This window comes from Eupeodes corollae, chromosome 3, assembly GCF_945859685.1.
Source record: "Eupeodes corollae chromosome 3, idEupCoro1.1, whole genome shotgun sequence".
NCBI lineage: Eukaryota > Metazoa > Arthropoda > Insecta > Diptera > Syrphidae > Eupeodes > Eupeodes corollae.
This window is the reverse complement of record NC_079149.1, coordinates 69,514,121-69,530,140: the sequence shown is the minus strand read 5'-3', so window position 1 is coordinate 69,530,140 and position 16,020 is coordinate 69,514,121. Positions and strand designations below refer to the sequence as shown.

The 16,020-nt window shown below is 30.0% G+C and overlaps 1 protein-coding gene across 3 annotated transcripts in view; it reads left to right on the top strand.

Annotated features, from left to right (window-relative positions):
* The window catches only part of LOC129950031 (UDP-N-acetylglucosamine--peptide N-acetylglucosaminyltransferase 110 kDa subunit), a 92,027-nt gene that overhangs the window by 36,682 nt on the left and 39,325 nt on the right, over positions 1-16,020 (top strand). Inside the window, exon 1 of one of the 3 annotated variants that reach the window (XM_056061798.1) lies at positions 9,934-10,657. The exons of the other annotated variants lie outside the window; for them this stretch is intronic. Coding sequence (XP_055917773.1) covers positions 10,323-10,657 — 335 coding nt within the window. The 5' untranslated portion in view covers positions 9,934-10,322. Of the gene's footprint in view, positions 1-9,933; positions 10,658-16,020 lie in introns of those variants that run through there. 3 annotated transcript variants of the gene reach the window in all.

Below are 16,020 nucleotides of genomic sequence, written 5' to 3'. Positions count from 1 at the left end.
CATCTTTAGTATTTTTGTTATAAGAAAATTTATCATCGACAGGTTTGTGAAATAAAACAAATGTGCGTTTCATAGATTCCAGATATTCCGGTGCTTATAACGATTCATTCGTTTACAATTTAAGTGAGTATGTATGTATGAAATGTTAAATGAATTCGATGAGTACACTATTATTTTGGGAGATACGGGGTATCCTTTAGAGAAACATCTAATGACTCCATTTCGATTGGCTGAAAATGGAAGTCCAGAATCATGTCTCTACCATAGACGCACAAATAAGAAACATTATTGAAAGAACGATTGACGCATTAACGCATTAACTAAAATACAATTTGGAAAACATTTCAAGTTGTTAACTTAATACATTTTCCTACAATTGTTTTTTTTTTTTTGTAAGATTACTGTTATCTATATCTTCTAAATATTAAGGCTGGGTCAAACAGAACGCGGTTCGCCGTTACAAATAGAAAGCGATGATCAAATTAAAGTTGTATTTTTGTTACAAATATCTCGACTGTCAAACTCAAAACTAGAAGTTATTTTTTGAATATTAATTCAAACAAGCTAATAGAAAATTTTTGTTAGGAAAATCAAAAAGCAATTCAGTTTATACTTCAATCACAAACATTTTAATCCAAATTCAATTCTTTGTAAAAAATTCCTAACTTTTGATGTTTAAAAAGGACAGTCATTTTTTTTCAAGAGTTGCCTTGACTTTTTATCCTGATCTATCATGTATCGCGGTAATGAGGTAATTTTAAAGTGAACATTTTATTTTTTAACAAGATGTTTTAAGTTGTCTCGATTTAAATTTAGATTTCAACTATATTACGATAATTGTATTAGTTTAAAAATATCGTTTCTTGATAATAATTATAACTTTGTGGAACAAATTTTAATTTTTGAATAAAGGAAAACATATTTTAATACTAAAAGTAGTATTGGAAACATGCTGAATATGTTTACGGACTTCTTGATGTCATCAAGTTTTATATGTGTCGCGGGAAGCTAAGACCTGTAATTCGTTTAGTTTTAGAAAGCATTTGAAAATCAAAATTAAATATGAAAAACCACTGTGGTGCTTAGAATTCTGTCTATTCAGGTTTAGTCTAACCGAATTGGTTAGTTTTCTTTAAACTTGGTAAACTTTGTTTTAAGTTTTTTTTTGATGAATTATAATCAATTTAGTTCCTCTTAGACACGTTTTTACAGAATAACAAATAAAAAGTTAGAAAAAGGACTTCTAAGAGAACCCTATATTTGACTACCAACTTTTGCCAAAAAGGTCCAACTGATTTTGTGTGCAGGAAAAGCTTTTTACCGAAATTTAATTTTGTTATTATTTCTAAATATTTCAACACTATAATACAAAAACAAATATTTTTTAAATTCTTATTTAATTTCGTAACTGATATAGGCTGACTTAACGTTAAGTGCAAAGAAAAAATAAACATAATATCAAGTTTTGTAGTTTCAAAATCAATACAAAAATGGAAAAAGTATAAAAATAAGAATGTAAGCCCGTATACTAATTTGTTGTATAATTTGTGATATAAATTTCGCTCGTAGTCGTATCGTTCATCAAAAAATTTTAATTTGTTTGGAAAAAATTTAACAATTATCGGAAAATATATTTAAATTACACGCAGCAAAGTGTTTTTGTTGTTGTTATTCATTAGTTATACTATATAAAATTCGGCATTGATTTTTGCAATCAAACACTTTTCACTGTGTTAATTGAAATAATATATTTTGTTTCGAATAAAAAAAAATACTTTTTTTAGATATAATACAAAATATATGTTAGACAAAAATCGAAATTTGAGCTGAATACCCATCTACGACCCAGAAGCCATTTAAAAGTTCTGGTTTTTGGCTTCTGGTTATTCCAACTTTTTGAAAAAAGGAAAAATGTGTGCCAATAAGATAGGAATTCAAGCGAAATAATCAAATAATCATCGGAAGTTATTCTTAAAGATGGCGAAAGAGTTTTAAAGGCATTTGTATGTTAACTATAATTGTGTTCACGCAAAATTTCTTTAAAAAAGCAAATAACTTTTTTTTACCGTCATATCAAAAAGTTTAAAAGGAGCACATTCCATGGTCGAAAACACAAAATGAATGGTATTCTATACCAAAAATACCATTCCTAATTCTAATTCCTAATTCTTTTCTATTTTTTTAGTTCAAATTATTCGAAAACTGTACTGGGATTTTATATTTTTGTTTTCTTTGGTTTAAAAAGTTAATATGATATTTCTTTGATGAACTGTAACAGTTTAACTTTAAATATTTTCCTAAATTTTCCAATGTACCTAGAAGTGGCATAAATTCGGTTAAAAAACCTCAAGATATTGTTGCTCAAAACATCCATATACAAAAATATTTATGCATTAGTAAGCAATGAATAAATGTGAACTTGGTTTCAGTTTCGCTTCTGTTACCATGGATTTAGCCGCTGAAGAAAAAAGAAACGCAATTATTGCCTTATATAGGCAAGGAATAAGTTCTGGTTTAATTGTGTTGTTTTAAAAGCCATTGGAAGCCGAAATAATGTTCAGGAATCAGATTATCTGACAGTTTGCCTTGTCTTCAAGAATAGATGACAGCCACATTTGTAAGCTATGAAAGCAGTACGGGAACTACTACACGGCTTCGGAAGAGCATTTCAATGCTGATAAGACCTTTTACAGTGGCATGCGAATACAAATAAGAAATAAATTCTTTTTTTTTTTATGAAAAGATTTTTTCCATTGAAGTAGTTTATAAAGTTGTACCATAGAGATGTGTTACAGGGTTTAGTTAAGGGTTTAACAAATACCCTTTTCAATAGAGACAGATGGATTTCTTCGTAAGGATTCTGGTAAGGCAAACAAAGCCAAGACAAGTGTATTAAAGACTATATCATAGATTTTAGAGAAGAGATTTTAGATTGGCTCTCGTGAAGTTCATATTTTAATCCTTAATATTGTTTCTTGTGGTCAGACTTGGAGAGAGCCTGAAAAACTTTTCACAAGCAATTTTAAATTCTTAAAATAGAATTAACGAAAACACTCTATATCAGTTATTAATTAAACTTACTATAATAGCCAAATAAATGAAACAATACTAAAAATAAATGAATACAAAATATTACGGCAAGACTTGGTACACACTTACAATTTTATAGGAATTCTAGTTTTTAATTTTTCAATTCAATGCAAGCTCATTGCTTTCTATTTTTAATTTTGTATGTAAATTATATCAACAAAAGTTTATAAAAAAGTGTCGACTTATCGTGTATTGTATATTAAGTGTTAAGGAATTTTATTTTACTTTTTACTAACATCATATCGCATGTCGAGATCCAATACAAAATAATATGTTATGTCTTTTCTCACAGAAGTGTTGTTAAATTTTTATTGGCCACAAGTTGAGAAAAAAAACTTCATGTCAAATAATCAACACAATAAGACGACTCAAACTGTTGTTGTTGGTTAACTTAACAATTTATTTTGTGCAAGGAAAACAGTCGTCGTTATAACGTTGTTGTCAGTATATTTGCTTGCTTATATATGTTTGTACACATGCCGGAGAATTGTGTAAAGAAAGTTATTTTTAAAAACATATCCAAGGTGTATACACACCCTTTGAGAAAAAACAATATAAAGTTAATTGTAAATAAACACGAAAATGTGAAGCGAACATTTCTTAAAGTATTCGATTTATTGGATAAATATGATCGACTTTTTTATTATTGGTATAGACGTTTTTAAAATTTAAATAAATATTAACAGTTTCTAATGAAAAATAAAATACATGTGGGGTTCAAGCTCCTTCTGTCTAGGGGTTCTTTACTTTTCTTAATAAAACAATAATTTATATATAATGAAATAAATTATACTTTAATTAATTCGAACTAAACTTTGAGACAACTGATCCTCTTGACGGAAGGATTGCGATGATGACGATTGACGATTCTATATATTTTTTCTTGCTGACGCTATATATAAAATGTGAAATGATAGAAATAGCAAAAACACTCTAGTAAAGATATAAATCCTTCGTATGTATCACCCTCCAAAACCCATTTGTTTACATTGTTGTATTTGTAATATGGTCGAATTCAAACGAGAAAAATTGACGTGTTTTTACGCATACATAGAAACACTTACTGAGTTTTTCTGGCTATAATCTACAAAGCTTTTATCCGTCCAAAGCTTGAATATAATTCGCATATCTGGACAGGTGCCCCCAAAACAAGTTTAAATCTCTTGGATAGAATTCAAAAAAGGGCTTTAAAATGATTTGCGACAGAACAATAATCTAAACATTTACACCGCTAGAACACCATCGCAATGTTTCATGCCTTCCGTATTTTATAGATATTTTTACAAACAATGTTCTGTCGAATTAGCCAGTTGCATTGCACCCCTTAAACAATTCAGGCGAGATACTCGCACTTCTAGGAATGCTCATCAGTTTACCCTTGAGCTCAATTTCGGGCGTACTGTCAAGTACAGAGATTCTTTCTTAAATCGCACATCGAGAATGTGGAATGCTTTGGCCAACTCTGTTTTTCCCTCCCATTTTGATGTTCAGAACTTTAAGACCAATGTGCACCGGTATCTCCTTTTAAATCCTTCACAATTTTCCTAACGCTTGCACTGTGTATAAATATAAACATATAAAGGGTACTAATAACCCCTTGAGTGCTTGTGAATTTAATTGTTGTTTAATTGTTTTGTTGCGTCCGTCGGGTGAACGGAACCAATTATTTTGGTAATAAATTTGAACATTTTCAAACTTTTTCAGGGGTAAGTTTATTTATTATAAAAAGGCAAACCAAACTGAGCATATATGATCACAGCTTTCAAGAGAACCAACTCCGAAAAAATGATTGACAGATTGGAAACCACACGTCTTAAAAAACACCTCTTACAAACACCATCTTAACTTTGATTTCGAAGCTTAACACTTTTTTTTTCAAACAAATCCTGACAGAAAAATAATCTAACAATTGTTGTATGGTGATACAGGATTACTTAATATACAATACAAAATGAATTTTAGCATTCAATTCTTTAATTCTGGGGACTTAATATCAAAGTTTTTGTTTTCTTCTTTTTTTGTGTCCATAAGTTTTATGACATATAAAAAAGGAATGTCTAAATTCTATAAAGGGAATAACGATTACCGTTTATGTACATATGTACATATATACTATAATTTCATAAAAAGTCTTATTAAGTTTTTCATCTCCCTTTTATAAAATAAATAAATATGTATTTATGTATTAAAAATTAATGTATTTAGACTGAATGGGACCGAAGTACATTTTATATCAAACTGCATGTTTGTAATTCGGAAAACACGACTCCTATCATGCGTGAAAATCTTACATTTTGGTATAGTGCCAACATTTAAAATCTATAAGATGGACACGGAAAGAGCCATTGACTTGATGATGAAGTCAAAGGAGTAGCTCTATACAAGTGCTATAAGTAGATAATGTTTATTAATGTCATAACATGCTTATATTAACTTATCTTTATCTAACTTATCCAATGAAAATTATTGGAGAATATAGTCGTTATTTTAAAATTGAGAATGTTTCTGAAATCCGAAAAACAAAGGGTGAAAAGTTTGATTACAAATTTCAAATCATAGAAATTTGAAAGTTTATTTACAATTTTAATTATCGGCCAAAAGAACTTTTACTTTTTAAAGTAGAAATCTAAAAATCTTGACCACGATTACGTCTCAGGTGGTCAATTCAGAAGGTCCAATTTTAAGCCACTCGTTCGATCACAGTGACTAGTATCTCGAATGATATTGGCTTTCAAAGTGCGAATCGAAGGTGGGTTATTTCTGAAGACTTTAAACACCCTGAGCTAGGAATTGGGTTGTTCATTGCATTGAACAAAATTTTACGATGAAACGCTAGATTTTCATTTAGTTTAGTTCATTTATTAAAAATACGAAGAAATCTTCGTCTACACTCTCAGCTTCATCTGCTTTAGCTATGGTCTCTTTACTATAGTTGCTGGATGTTTTCTAACCGGTAAAGTATCTTCTACTATTTTTAACTCAGATTTATTACAGAACGCTAGTTTTCATAATAAGGCTGAACAATGGTGGTGTGAGCATTTCTATGATGACTTGCCACACGATGCTGAACAAATATTAACAAGCAATTTGAAAAGAGTCACAAATAAATCAAATCTCATTTTCATCATCCGATGTAAACTCACTAACTATAACTAAACAAAAATTAAAATAAATAATAAATTAGGTGTCGCAACAGTCTGTAGAGAACTAGCGCCTAGCGGCTTAAAACTATCAACTATTCCTGTGCCCTAGTAATTTCGGGAGTATAAAGGTTCCTATAGTTTGGATGCCAGAACGGCATAAGAAAGCGCTTTTTCTGACAAGAATTCGTCGTAAGAGGCAGTATGCGTGACAAAAAAAACTTTAGGTGACACAAGGCAATGATTAAACCCAAGAACTCCAGCATGACAGTCCTACAAATATCTTTCAAAAATCAATTTTTTATAGACCCGAATACAAATGTTTTTGATATACCATAGTTATTGAGTTTTATCCTCGGATTGACGTTGAAATATTGTATAATTGGAGAAAAAGTCTCATGCCACCATGAACTTACAGCCTTCAGTCTATAAACCTACTCAAGTTCAGTTTTGTTAGTTGCTAAGCCACAAATGAATTATATTTGATTTCATAGAGAAGAAAAAGGATACCTCTACAACCCTCTGGGTATTAATTAAACAGACAAATATTGCAAACACCCTAAAGAATTAATCATAATGAATGTTTGCATACAAATAGATAACACGTGCGTCAATATTGACCTTTTCATATCTTTGAATTTATTACAACAAAAACAATGAAGAGGATATGGTTTTCGATGTTTAACAAAAATTTTATTGTTGGAAAATGATCTTCTTACACGTGTATGTATGTTTATGTATACAGTACTGTGCAAAAAAATTGTTTAGAAAATCAAACAGCAAAATTCTTTCTTTAGTTTTCTAACTCTTAAGATATTCCGCTATAATTGTTGAAAAACAAAATTAACACTCTTCATTGAAACAAAAAATAAATAACTTAATACTTTCATAGTTGGTAAAATTGCTGTGTTAGACATTTGCAAGTTAGATCTTACAACTAAATTTCAAACTATTTTCAGTGTTCATATTTTATTGCATACCCTTTATTTTTTTTATAACGGCTGTATATCTTCTTGGCATTGAACCTATAGGGTTATTAATAAGCGTTTTTGGAATGTCATTCCAATGCCTCGGAATTCCCGCGAAGAGGTCACTTTTGTGCTTAAAAATGTAGTTGCAAGCTCTTCTCTTCACAATTTCCCACAGGCTCTTTATTGGGTCCAGGTCTGGGGATTGAGCTGGCCATGGAAAAACCTCAAGGCAGCATGGTGTTACAAAGGATGTCTATATAGTCTTCACACTTCATTATGCCCTCCACTTGTCGAATTGCGCCGGTTCCTTGGACAAAGAAGCAGCAAAAGACCAAAATTGAACCATCTCTATGTTTGACCGTCCCTTTAATTTATTTTGCATTAAGCCTCTCACCTCTTAGCCTTCTGACATGTTGTTTTCCACTTTCATTCGTCAGAAAATAAGATCGTTTCCCATTTTTGGGGACTCCAATTGAGATGACTTTTTGCAAAAGCCAAACGAGCTTTCACATTTCAAAAAAAAAAAAAATGGCTATTTTGCTGTTTGAAGCAACGCAATCCAGCCTGCAGTATAATTGATGGGTCAATGGGTAACCTAAGTTCAATTTTTGCTTCCCTGGATGATTCCATGGGTTTTCTTCGAAAGAAATTTGTTATTTTTCAATCATCTATTACTGTAGTGCTTCGAGGCCTTCTTCCTCTATGATGGCCTAACACCTTTCCACTTTTGATGATTCTACAAATATGTAGTTGATTTTTGAATGGAATATTTCCATGAAATTTCTTTTTGTGATGCTTCATTTTTGAAAGCTTTCAAATTTCTGAATTTTATATTTTATAATATTTTTTTTCCCGTAAACATTTTTTTTTTTTCAATTTAAAAAAGAATTTATCTTAATTTATCTTTTAGCGGTGATGGTTGAACAAATTTGGCACAGTACTGTAGGTATTGAATCAAAACATTTCGAACATTTGGATTTCATTCTTTTGGTTAATTTTTTGATCAAATAGAAAGTCAGCAGAAAGCTCAGCCTTTACCGCCACCTTTTCTTTTTAATACAGAACTTTTTTTTTCAAATGCAGTTATTAACAAATCCTGATCCGATTCCACACTTAATTATGGCCGAATTACAACTTTTAATTAATTCGTACCATCTATTTAGTATTAAATCTATTAATTAACGGTCTTGTCTGAGAGTATTAAATCTTTACAAGGTGGAATTCCAGCTTATTTTACATAAACTTACTTGATTGATATAAACTGTAATCATTAAATAAATTATTAACATTAAATTATTCTTACTCCTTTCCAAGTGGAATTTTGGTTTTCTTTAGGTAAGGGTGAAATAACATTATGTCGTTATATAACCACAGACTTTATAGGAATTGCCAGTTGATGGTGCGATATAACTTCTCTTATTTATAATCACACACCAAAATTATTTTTACTTGGCAGGACTTTCAGTGTTATCCACATAATTGTTATGATGGTTGTAAAGGATCGTTTGGGTCGGAAAATATTGTTCTAAGAACTCCAAAATAATAAGGTTGTAGTTAACTATATATTTATATGAAAAAATTATTTTTTTTAAGAATAATTCAACTAACAACACGAAAACCTACAAACTTTTAAGCAAGGCAAATAGACGGTCGGGATGGGAAGTTATCAGTTTGGGTCGCATCCCAGACTTTTTTTGTTTGTTTTATGAGTGGGGTTAAATTTTCTAGGTACCGATAGGGAAAAATATTTTTAATAGAAATTTTAACTTTAGAAGCAGTAGAAGACGAGATTAATTTATTTGGAAATTGTTTTTGGTGTAAATTTAGAACAAATTGGAGGAAATCAATAGCGCAACATTTTAAACGATTTTGCAAATTGTTATATATTTTTAGCAATTTATTAGGCTAACAAGGTTTAACTAATTTTTTAAATCTTTTAACTAATTTTAAAAGATTTTAACATCTTTTTATCTCTTAACCATTTAAATAAATAAATTAGGTGGCGCAACAGTCCGTTGAGAACTTGGGTCTAGTGACTTACAACTCTCAACCATTTATGTGTGCGAGTAATATTGTCAGGAATGCTTAACAATTTGCTGAAGTCAAAATCACGGAAGAACTTTTAGAAATTTTCTAGATCCATATGACATTTGTACAATTATTCCTTTAAGAGTAATGGTTGGAATGGTACAGTCAACAGTTGGAAATTCCAATTAACAGGTCCGTTGGATGAGCGTAGTTGCTTTGTTTATTTCCAGGAACTGTCGTGCTGTAGATGCTGTTTTTTCATAAAAGTCAATTAGCAATTTAATAGTTAGCAAAGGCTTAAAATTTTAAACTCTATTAGTTAATCGATAAATATTTAGCAAATTGCTAACTATTAAATTGTTAAGCCCTCAAAAATAGGTTGTTTAAAATCTTGCGCCAATGTCTTTATAAACTAAATATTATCATTTTGCAAAATAACTTAATTGTGCATCATTGTTTTGTTGTTTGTTTTTTATTCGTTAAGTGTGAAGGTTTTAAATAAATTCATAACGGCAAAGGATCTCTGCGTGCAAATTGATTTGTTATAATATTTGCTCTATTATTACCTCATTATTATTACATCATGCTTCAAAATTTTACGAAATCTGTTAAGTTGAATGGTTCTGGTTAAAAACTGCAAATAAAAATCTAATTAAAACTCACTGATTTTAAATCAAACTTTCATTTTTAAAATTAGTACTCCTTTAAAAAAAACTAAGAAAAACAAAAATTGTATTCAAACAAATTAAATGAACGATAAATAAAATAATATGAATAACTCGTGGCCAATTAATTTAAAATTTAAATAACAAAGTTAACACCGTCCAAGGTATTTACAACAAGAAAAACAAAGAATTTATAAACTGTAAGTAGAAAATTAAAAAAAGTCTGCATATAATAAAACAATTTTGTAATAAAAAAACTTTAAATCGTTGCTGTAATAAAAACAAAATTAATATTTTTTGATATAAACTAAAATATAAGCTGTGTCGTTGGTTGTGTATGAAAAAAAATAAAAAAAAATAAAATTGTATACAAAAATGAAAACAAAAAAGATTTTTATAAACCTCATCACATATAGATGGGATTCTAAATGCAGTCCCTCATCTCGAAAAGTTCAGATTTTATTTTGAAGTCTATCGGTATTTTTAATATAATTAATATCGTTGTTATTATCTATGGACTTTATGTAATATTTGTAAAAATAATATTGATAATTAATTGTTGTGATATTTGTATTAATCGACGTAATCATAAATATTTACCTTTAAAATTAAAAATATCAACAATGGACTATCAGTGTATTGTTGTGTATACCATCGTTCGCATAAGCCCTTTTTATCCAATTGTTACGGCGGATAGTGACTTTTTTACAACACCAGGAAGGCAAAAAGGATGTTTGGATTGGGTTAAAGGACAAATAAAAAGGTATGTTTTATGCGGTGTATCCAACCGTACTTAGAACATCAAATTTTGTATAAACAATGACACTCGGAAGGTTGCAAACCAAAACGTATTAAAGTAAAAACCACGACGTACAATGACATAATATTGCTTATTTCCAATTGGTTTCTTTGCATACTTTCCATACAAATAAAAATATAAATTTGTTATTCAATATCGCATTTAATATGATATAAAATTATATGCATTGAATTTTGATTGTCTTAAAGTCTCTTAAACTATTCCGGTGAAAAATTTTGAATTTGGAGAGTGAAAAGAGCTTATCAAAATTTTTCCCGCAATATAACTATTACCACAAATATTATTTTTTTTGAAAATATTAAGAGAAATTAAGTGGAGTCTCGCAAAACAAATAACGTACAATTTTATATTAAAACAAAATTCCCCGTTCTCAAAAATGTATTATAAGTATAAAGTAACTAATAACTTATAAAGTTATAATCACCCATTTTTAAATTATTCGTGACAGGTTCAAAATACAACATCTTAAAAATATAGAATTACTAGCTGACCTGGCAGACTTCGTACTGCCTCAATCGATAAATAAAAGACATAAGCTTTTGGAAATTAATTTCAAAACAAACAAAAAGTATTGAATAAAAAAGCATTTTTTTAATGCAGAATGAAGTTTTATTATTATTTTCAACACATCATGTTGCCTACTTAAAAACAAAAAACAGAGTTTTCCTGAAAATACTTTCAGGATTTTCCCCAAAGAACATAGGTCGAAATATGAAAACAAAATTTGACCCTCCCTTACAAAACTGACTACCAGCTGATTGATTGACTATGGGAGGGCTTAAAATCATTTCCAATCCAAGAAACTAACGAGCGTAAAGGATGTGTTGGTAGGACCAATTGTGGCAATTTTACTTTTCCTCCAGCAAAACATAATCCAGTAGATTCACCAGTGTATTTTAACGCCTTACAATATTAACAAATTATTTTCATTTCCCCAATTGTTACCGATTTGTGTATCACAGGAACACTGCGCCTGCGGATTCGCTCAACTTCATTATGTCGTGCTGTCTGTTGTTGTGTTTGATGTGCACGAACTTGTTGCATTCTAGCCTATCCACTTCATTGTCACTCACTAAATAACGCAATTCTGACATAGCAATACGACTTTTTTCGTGATCTGTTTATCTCTGGTCATCAGTGCGGTTAGCACGTGAGGTAGCTCTTCGCACATTTTATTGACTGCGACGTAACGTAATTAATCAAAGTGAGCAAATTTCTCGCTTACTTAACAGTAAAGTGTCACTATCATATAAATTTCAACAAAAAAAAAGAGCACACTACTTGGAATGTCACTATCACAAAGGATCACAAAAGTAAAGAAAGTTCTCGCACACGTAGCGGTAATCGTCACTCACAATGATAGAAGGATGCACTCATAGAATATAGTAACCATAATCGTAACACAATATCGTCAATCGTAATACTTTTTTCCGTGTTCTGATTTTTTCATTTGCTAAAGGGCTACAGAATAATTGAAATATTAGTTGGTTGTCAAATCTAATGTCAAATATTATGGTTGTGTTCAGAAACTTAATTTGTGACAAAACTTAAGACTAATCAAACTTAAAAAAAATAATCTGATACAGTTACAACTGAAGTTAGCTAAAATTAAATTGGAAATTATAATTGGAAATCAGTACTTTAGTTTATTAAATTTTTTTCGCGTTCGCGATTCACTTTTGTTTATTTTCGGAACGCGACATTAGATCCTTCAAAGCGAAGACTATTTTCATAGATATGATTGCATTTGCACTATATGCAGCGGTAATAAATTGACTCTATGACGTTAGGAATAAACCTAAATTGCCTAGACAGTTGACAACAATTTACTGTAGAAAACGTTTGTATGCGAAATAGAAAAGGGCTGTTTTTAGGGCTTTCCCGGAAATTATTCAATTTGTTCTCGCCTTTTTAACCTTCCCTAAACGTCCACGTACATTTAAAGACTAAGATAAGATGAATCCGTTCAGCCGTTCTCAAGTTTAAGTGAGACAGCAATTCATTTTTATATATATATAGATTTTTTGACAAATATTTTATTTTGTTACGGATAGTTTAGAAACGCTTTTCCGTTTCTTTATTTGTTACAATTTATTTATGTTTTAACCAGTCTCTAATTTTTAATTAAAACTACTTAAAAAGTTGTAATGCTTTAATTTAGGTAGTTCAGAATTGAGTCTAAAATAATTCGATAATAGATTCGTATTCGTATTCGTACTGTTTCTGCAGCTGTCATATTCACATTAGAAGCGGTCATATATTTTTATATTTTTTTGACAAGTAAAAACAACCCGATTGTCAAATTGTCAAAATTTGCTACAAAGACGGCGTTTATGCTAAACAAGTTAAAAAACAATAGCATTTTTTTGACCGTATATTTCTCGAATGCGGGATAACAATTTCTATAATTTATACGTTATTTATTGACATCTACAAGCAATTTACAGCTAACAGATTACGATTAAAGAATTCTTACAATAATGACAATAATTGATGTTTTTTTAACGATATCTATATACAGTATTAAAAAATAAATAAAAGCAAAACACTTTCCTTAAAACAATCTCTCGAACTACTTAAGTCAACATAATGGCAAACTTTATTGAAATTAATGATAGCTCTAGAGACCGTCTCATTAAAACCATAGTTTGTTCTGTGAAACTGTTCATAAAGCAAATCTACTGATCTAAAGGATCTTAGCGGCGCGTAGATAGGTATTATCGAAAGAAGGTGAGAGCATCTTACATGGTAGCATAACACATCCCTCACAAGCATTACATCATGAATTTTTCGTCTTGATTCAAGAGACTTAATACCCAACAAAATACATCTTGCTCTGTAATCTGGTGTAAAATTCCAATTCATTTTATAAAATATAAATTTTGTAAAACGCCTTTGGACTTTTTCAATTCGATCAGAATAAGTGCTAAAAGTTGGGTTAAATATAACATCTGCATATTCTAATACAGACCTAACCAGAGATGTATAAAGCAACAATAAAGCAAAAGGGTCACTAAAATCAACGCAATTTCGCTTAATAAAGCCAACAAGTGAATTAGCTCTGCTGACAATATAGTCAATATGATTTTTAAAAGAAAAATTTGAACTTAGAATTATTCCAAGGTCTTTGATTTTAACCACTCGAGAAAGTGTATTAGCCTCTATTAAAAATTAAAATGAATAGATGTTTTAGATTTGAAGAATGTGATCACATTACATTTTTTTATGTTTATATTTAAACTGTTAGCAGTACACCAATTCGCAATTAGGTTAATATCAGATTGTAAGAGGTGGCAATCTTCAACACATTTGATCTTCAAAAATAATTTCAAGTCGTCGCGTCGGCATATAAAAGACACTTAGAGAATTTTACAGTTGACGCAATGTCATTAATAAAAATATTAAAGAGCAGAGGACCCAAATGACTACCCTGAGGGACGCCAGAAGTGCATAAAATAATAATGCAGTTTTTGCACCAGAATTCACAGAATCAAAAGCTTTGCTAAAATCTGTATAAATCGCATCTACCTGATACTTATCTTCTTGGCCACTGACATGACTATATTAAAACCTTTTTTACTTTGAGCCGTCAGAAAGATACGCTTATGCAAACATCAATTCAAGACCTTGAATATGGAAGTTAAAGTAAGATACAAAATTTTAGTCAAATAAATAATTTGTAAAAATTTGGTTAAGATAAGTACTTAACAAAACTTGTTTATAAAAATTGCAATTATTAAGAAACTAAATAAAATCGTTACAATTTAATAAAAACTGTAATAGGTCAGTTACTTTATTTTAAATACAAGTTGTTTTTTTAGAGATATATGTATATAAATTGGAGATGGAATAAAATGAAGATGATTTTCTTAAATTGACATGAAATTTACTTTATTCGAAAGATAATCTTCAGGCATTATAATTTATATATGATTTGTGTTCTATAACCGCCATGTCTGACTTGTAGAGGTCTAATTTGGAGGTGAATTTTCGAAGACAATTTTCAACATTTGTGGCCGTATATCGGCAACGCTGCGATAGTGTTGCCAACTTAAAGTTCTATACCCTTAGAAACATCGGTTATTTTGTTTTAACCTTCAGAGTTTTCCAGAAAGTAGTCAGCTTTTAGCAAATGTATACAAGATAATAAATTAGTTGTATAATTTTCGCCATTAATGAGCTGATGAAGAAATATTAATTCAAGGGCCGTGATGACTTCCCCGGAGAACTCCAAATTGAGCAACAAAAGGTTTTGAATAGCAATTTCTAAATTTTACCATTATTTAAATTAATTATTTTCAAGGTACGATTTGATTCACGATAAAAAAAGGGTAGAAAACCAAGAGCTTTAAGTAAACATTATTCCGTGGCTTAGTTGTTCAAAAGCTCAGTGTATATATAGTCAACTTCATAACACACATGTGTCTTAGAATGTGAGGAGATTTATAACATGTAATATAAATATTTGCACCTAAAAAATAACCAAATAAAAGTAGTCTTAAGGTGAATATCGGTTCGATCGTTTTACGATACCAATGAAGTCAGTACGAAATTTAATAAACGATTTTTCTTTCCATGTTTTCATAATATTTTAAAGAATTTTTTATTTAAAAAATGTTTCGAAGAGAAACCCAATTAAAGTCCCTACTTTTATAGCTTCGGATGTATTTTTATCCAATTTTATTTCCTCCTTTGGCCTTATTATTTACTTAAGTATGTAGCTATACGTTGGGGAAAAAGGAAAGAAAAGAATGATTCTCAAGCAACTCTTTTAATATTCATAGGTAGTAACAAATTTACCACCCCATTCAATAAACACGCAACCCATCATTAAAACATATTGTCACGCCTGTATGTGACACTATCTATAAATGTCAAAGTATCTCCATGTGCAGAGAACAAAGTGCTATCTATTGTATGTATGTCAAACAAAGCTCTCAAATGGTTTATGAACAATCTGAACAACGAATAGGTAGATTTCAACACGTACATACATACGTACGTATATACCTAAATAGATTTTTAATTTTTAGAATGTATGTATAGTTAAAGGACAAACAAGAAGTATACAAGATGCTGAATCATTCTTAATTGACTAAAATATGTTTGGACGTGTGATGTCTCTGCCGCCTACACTTACATTATACCTTTACACCTGCTAAAACTTTCCGACAAATTAAATTTCACTCCTTTGATATTAATTGCTTGGATCAATGTTGAAACACCACTCTTGTGCACTTAGTTCAAACACACTAGGAATGCTGGAGGCTGGTAAAATCTTTCTGGTTGATGTTTATGTACAATGT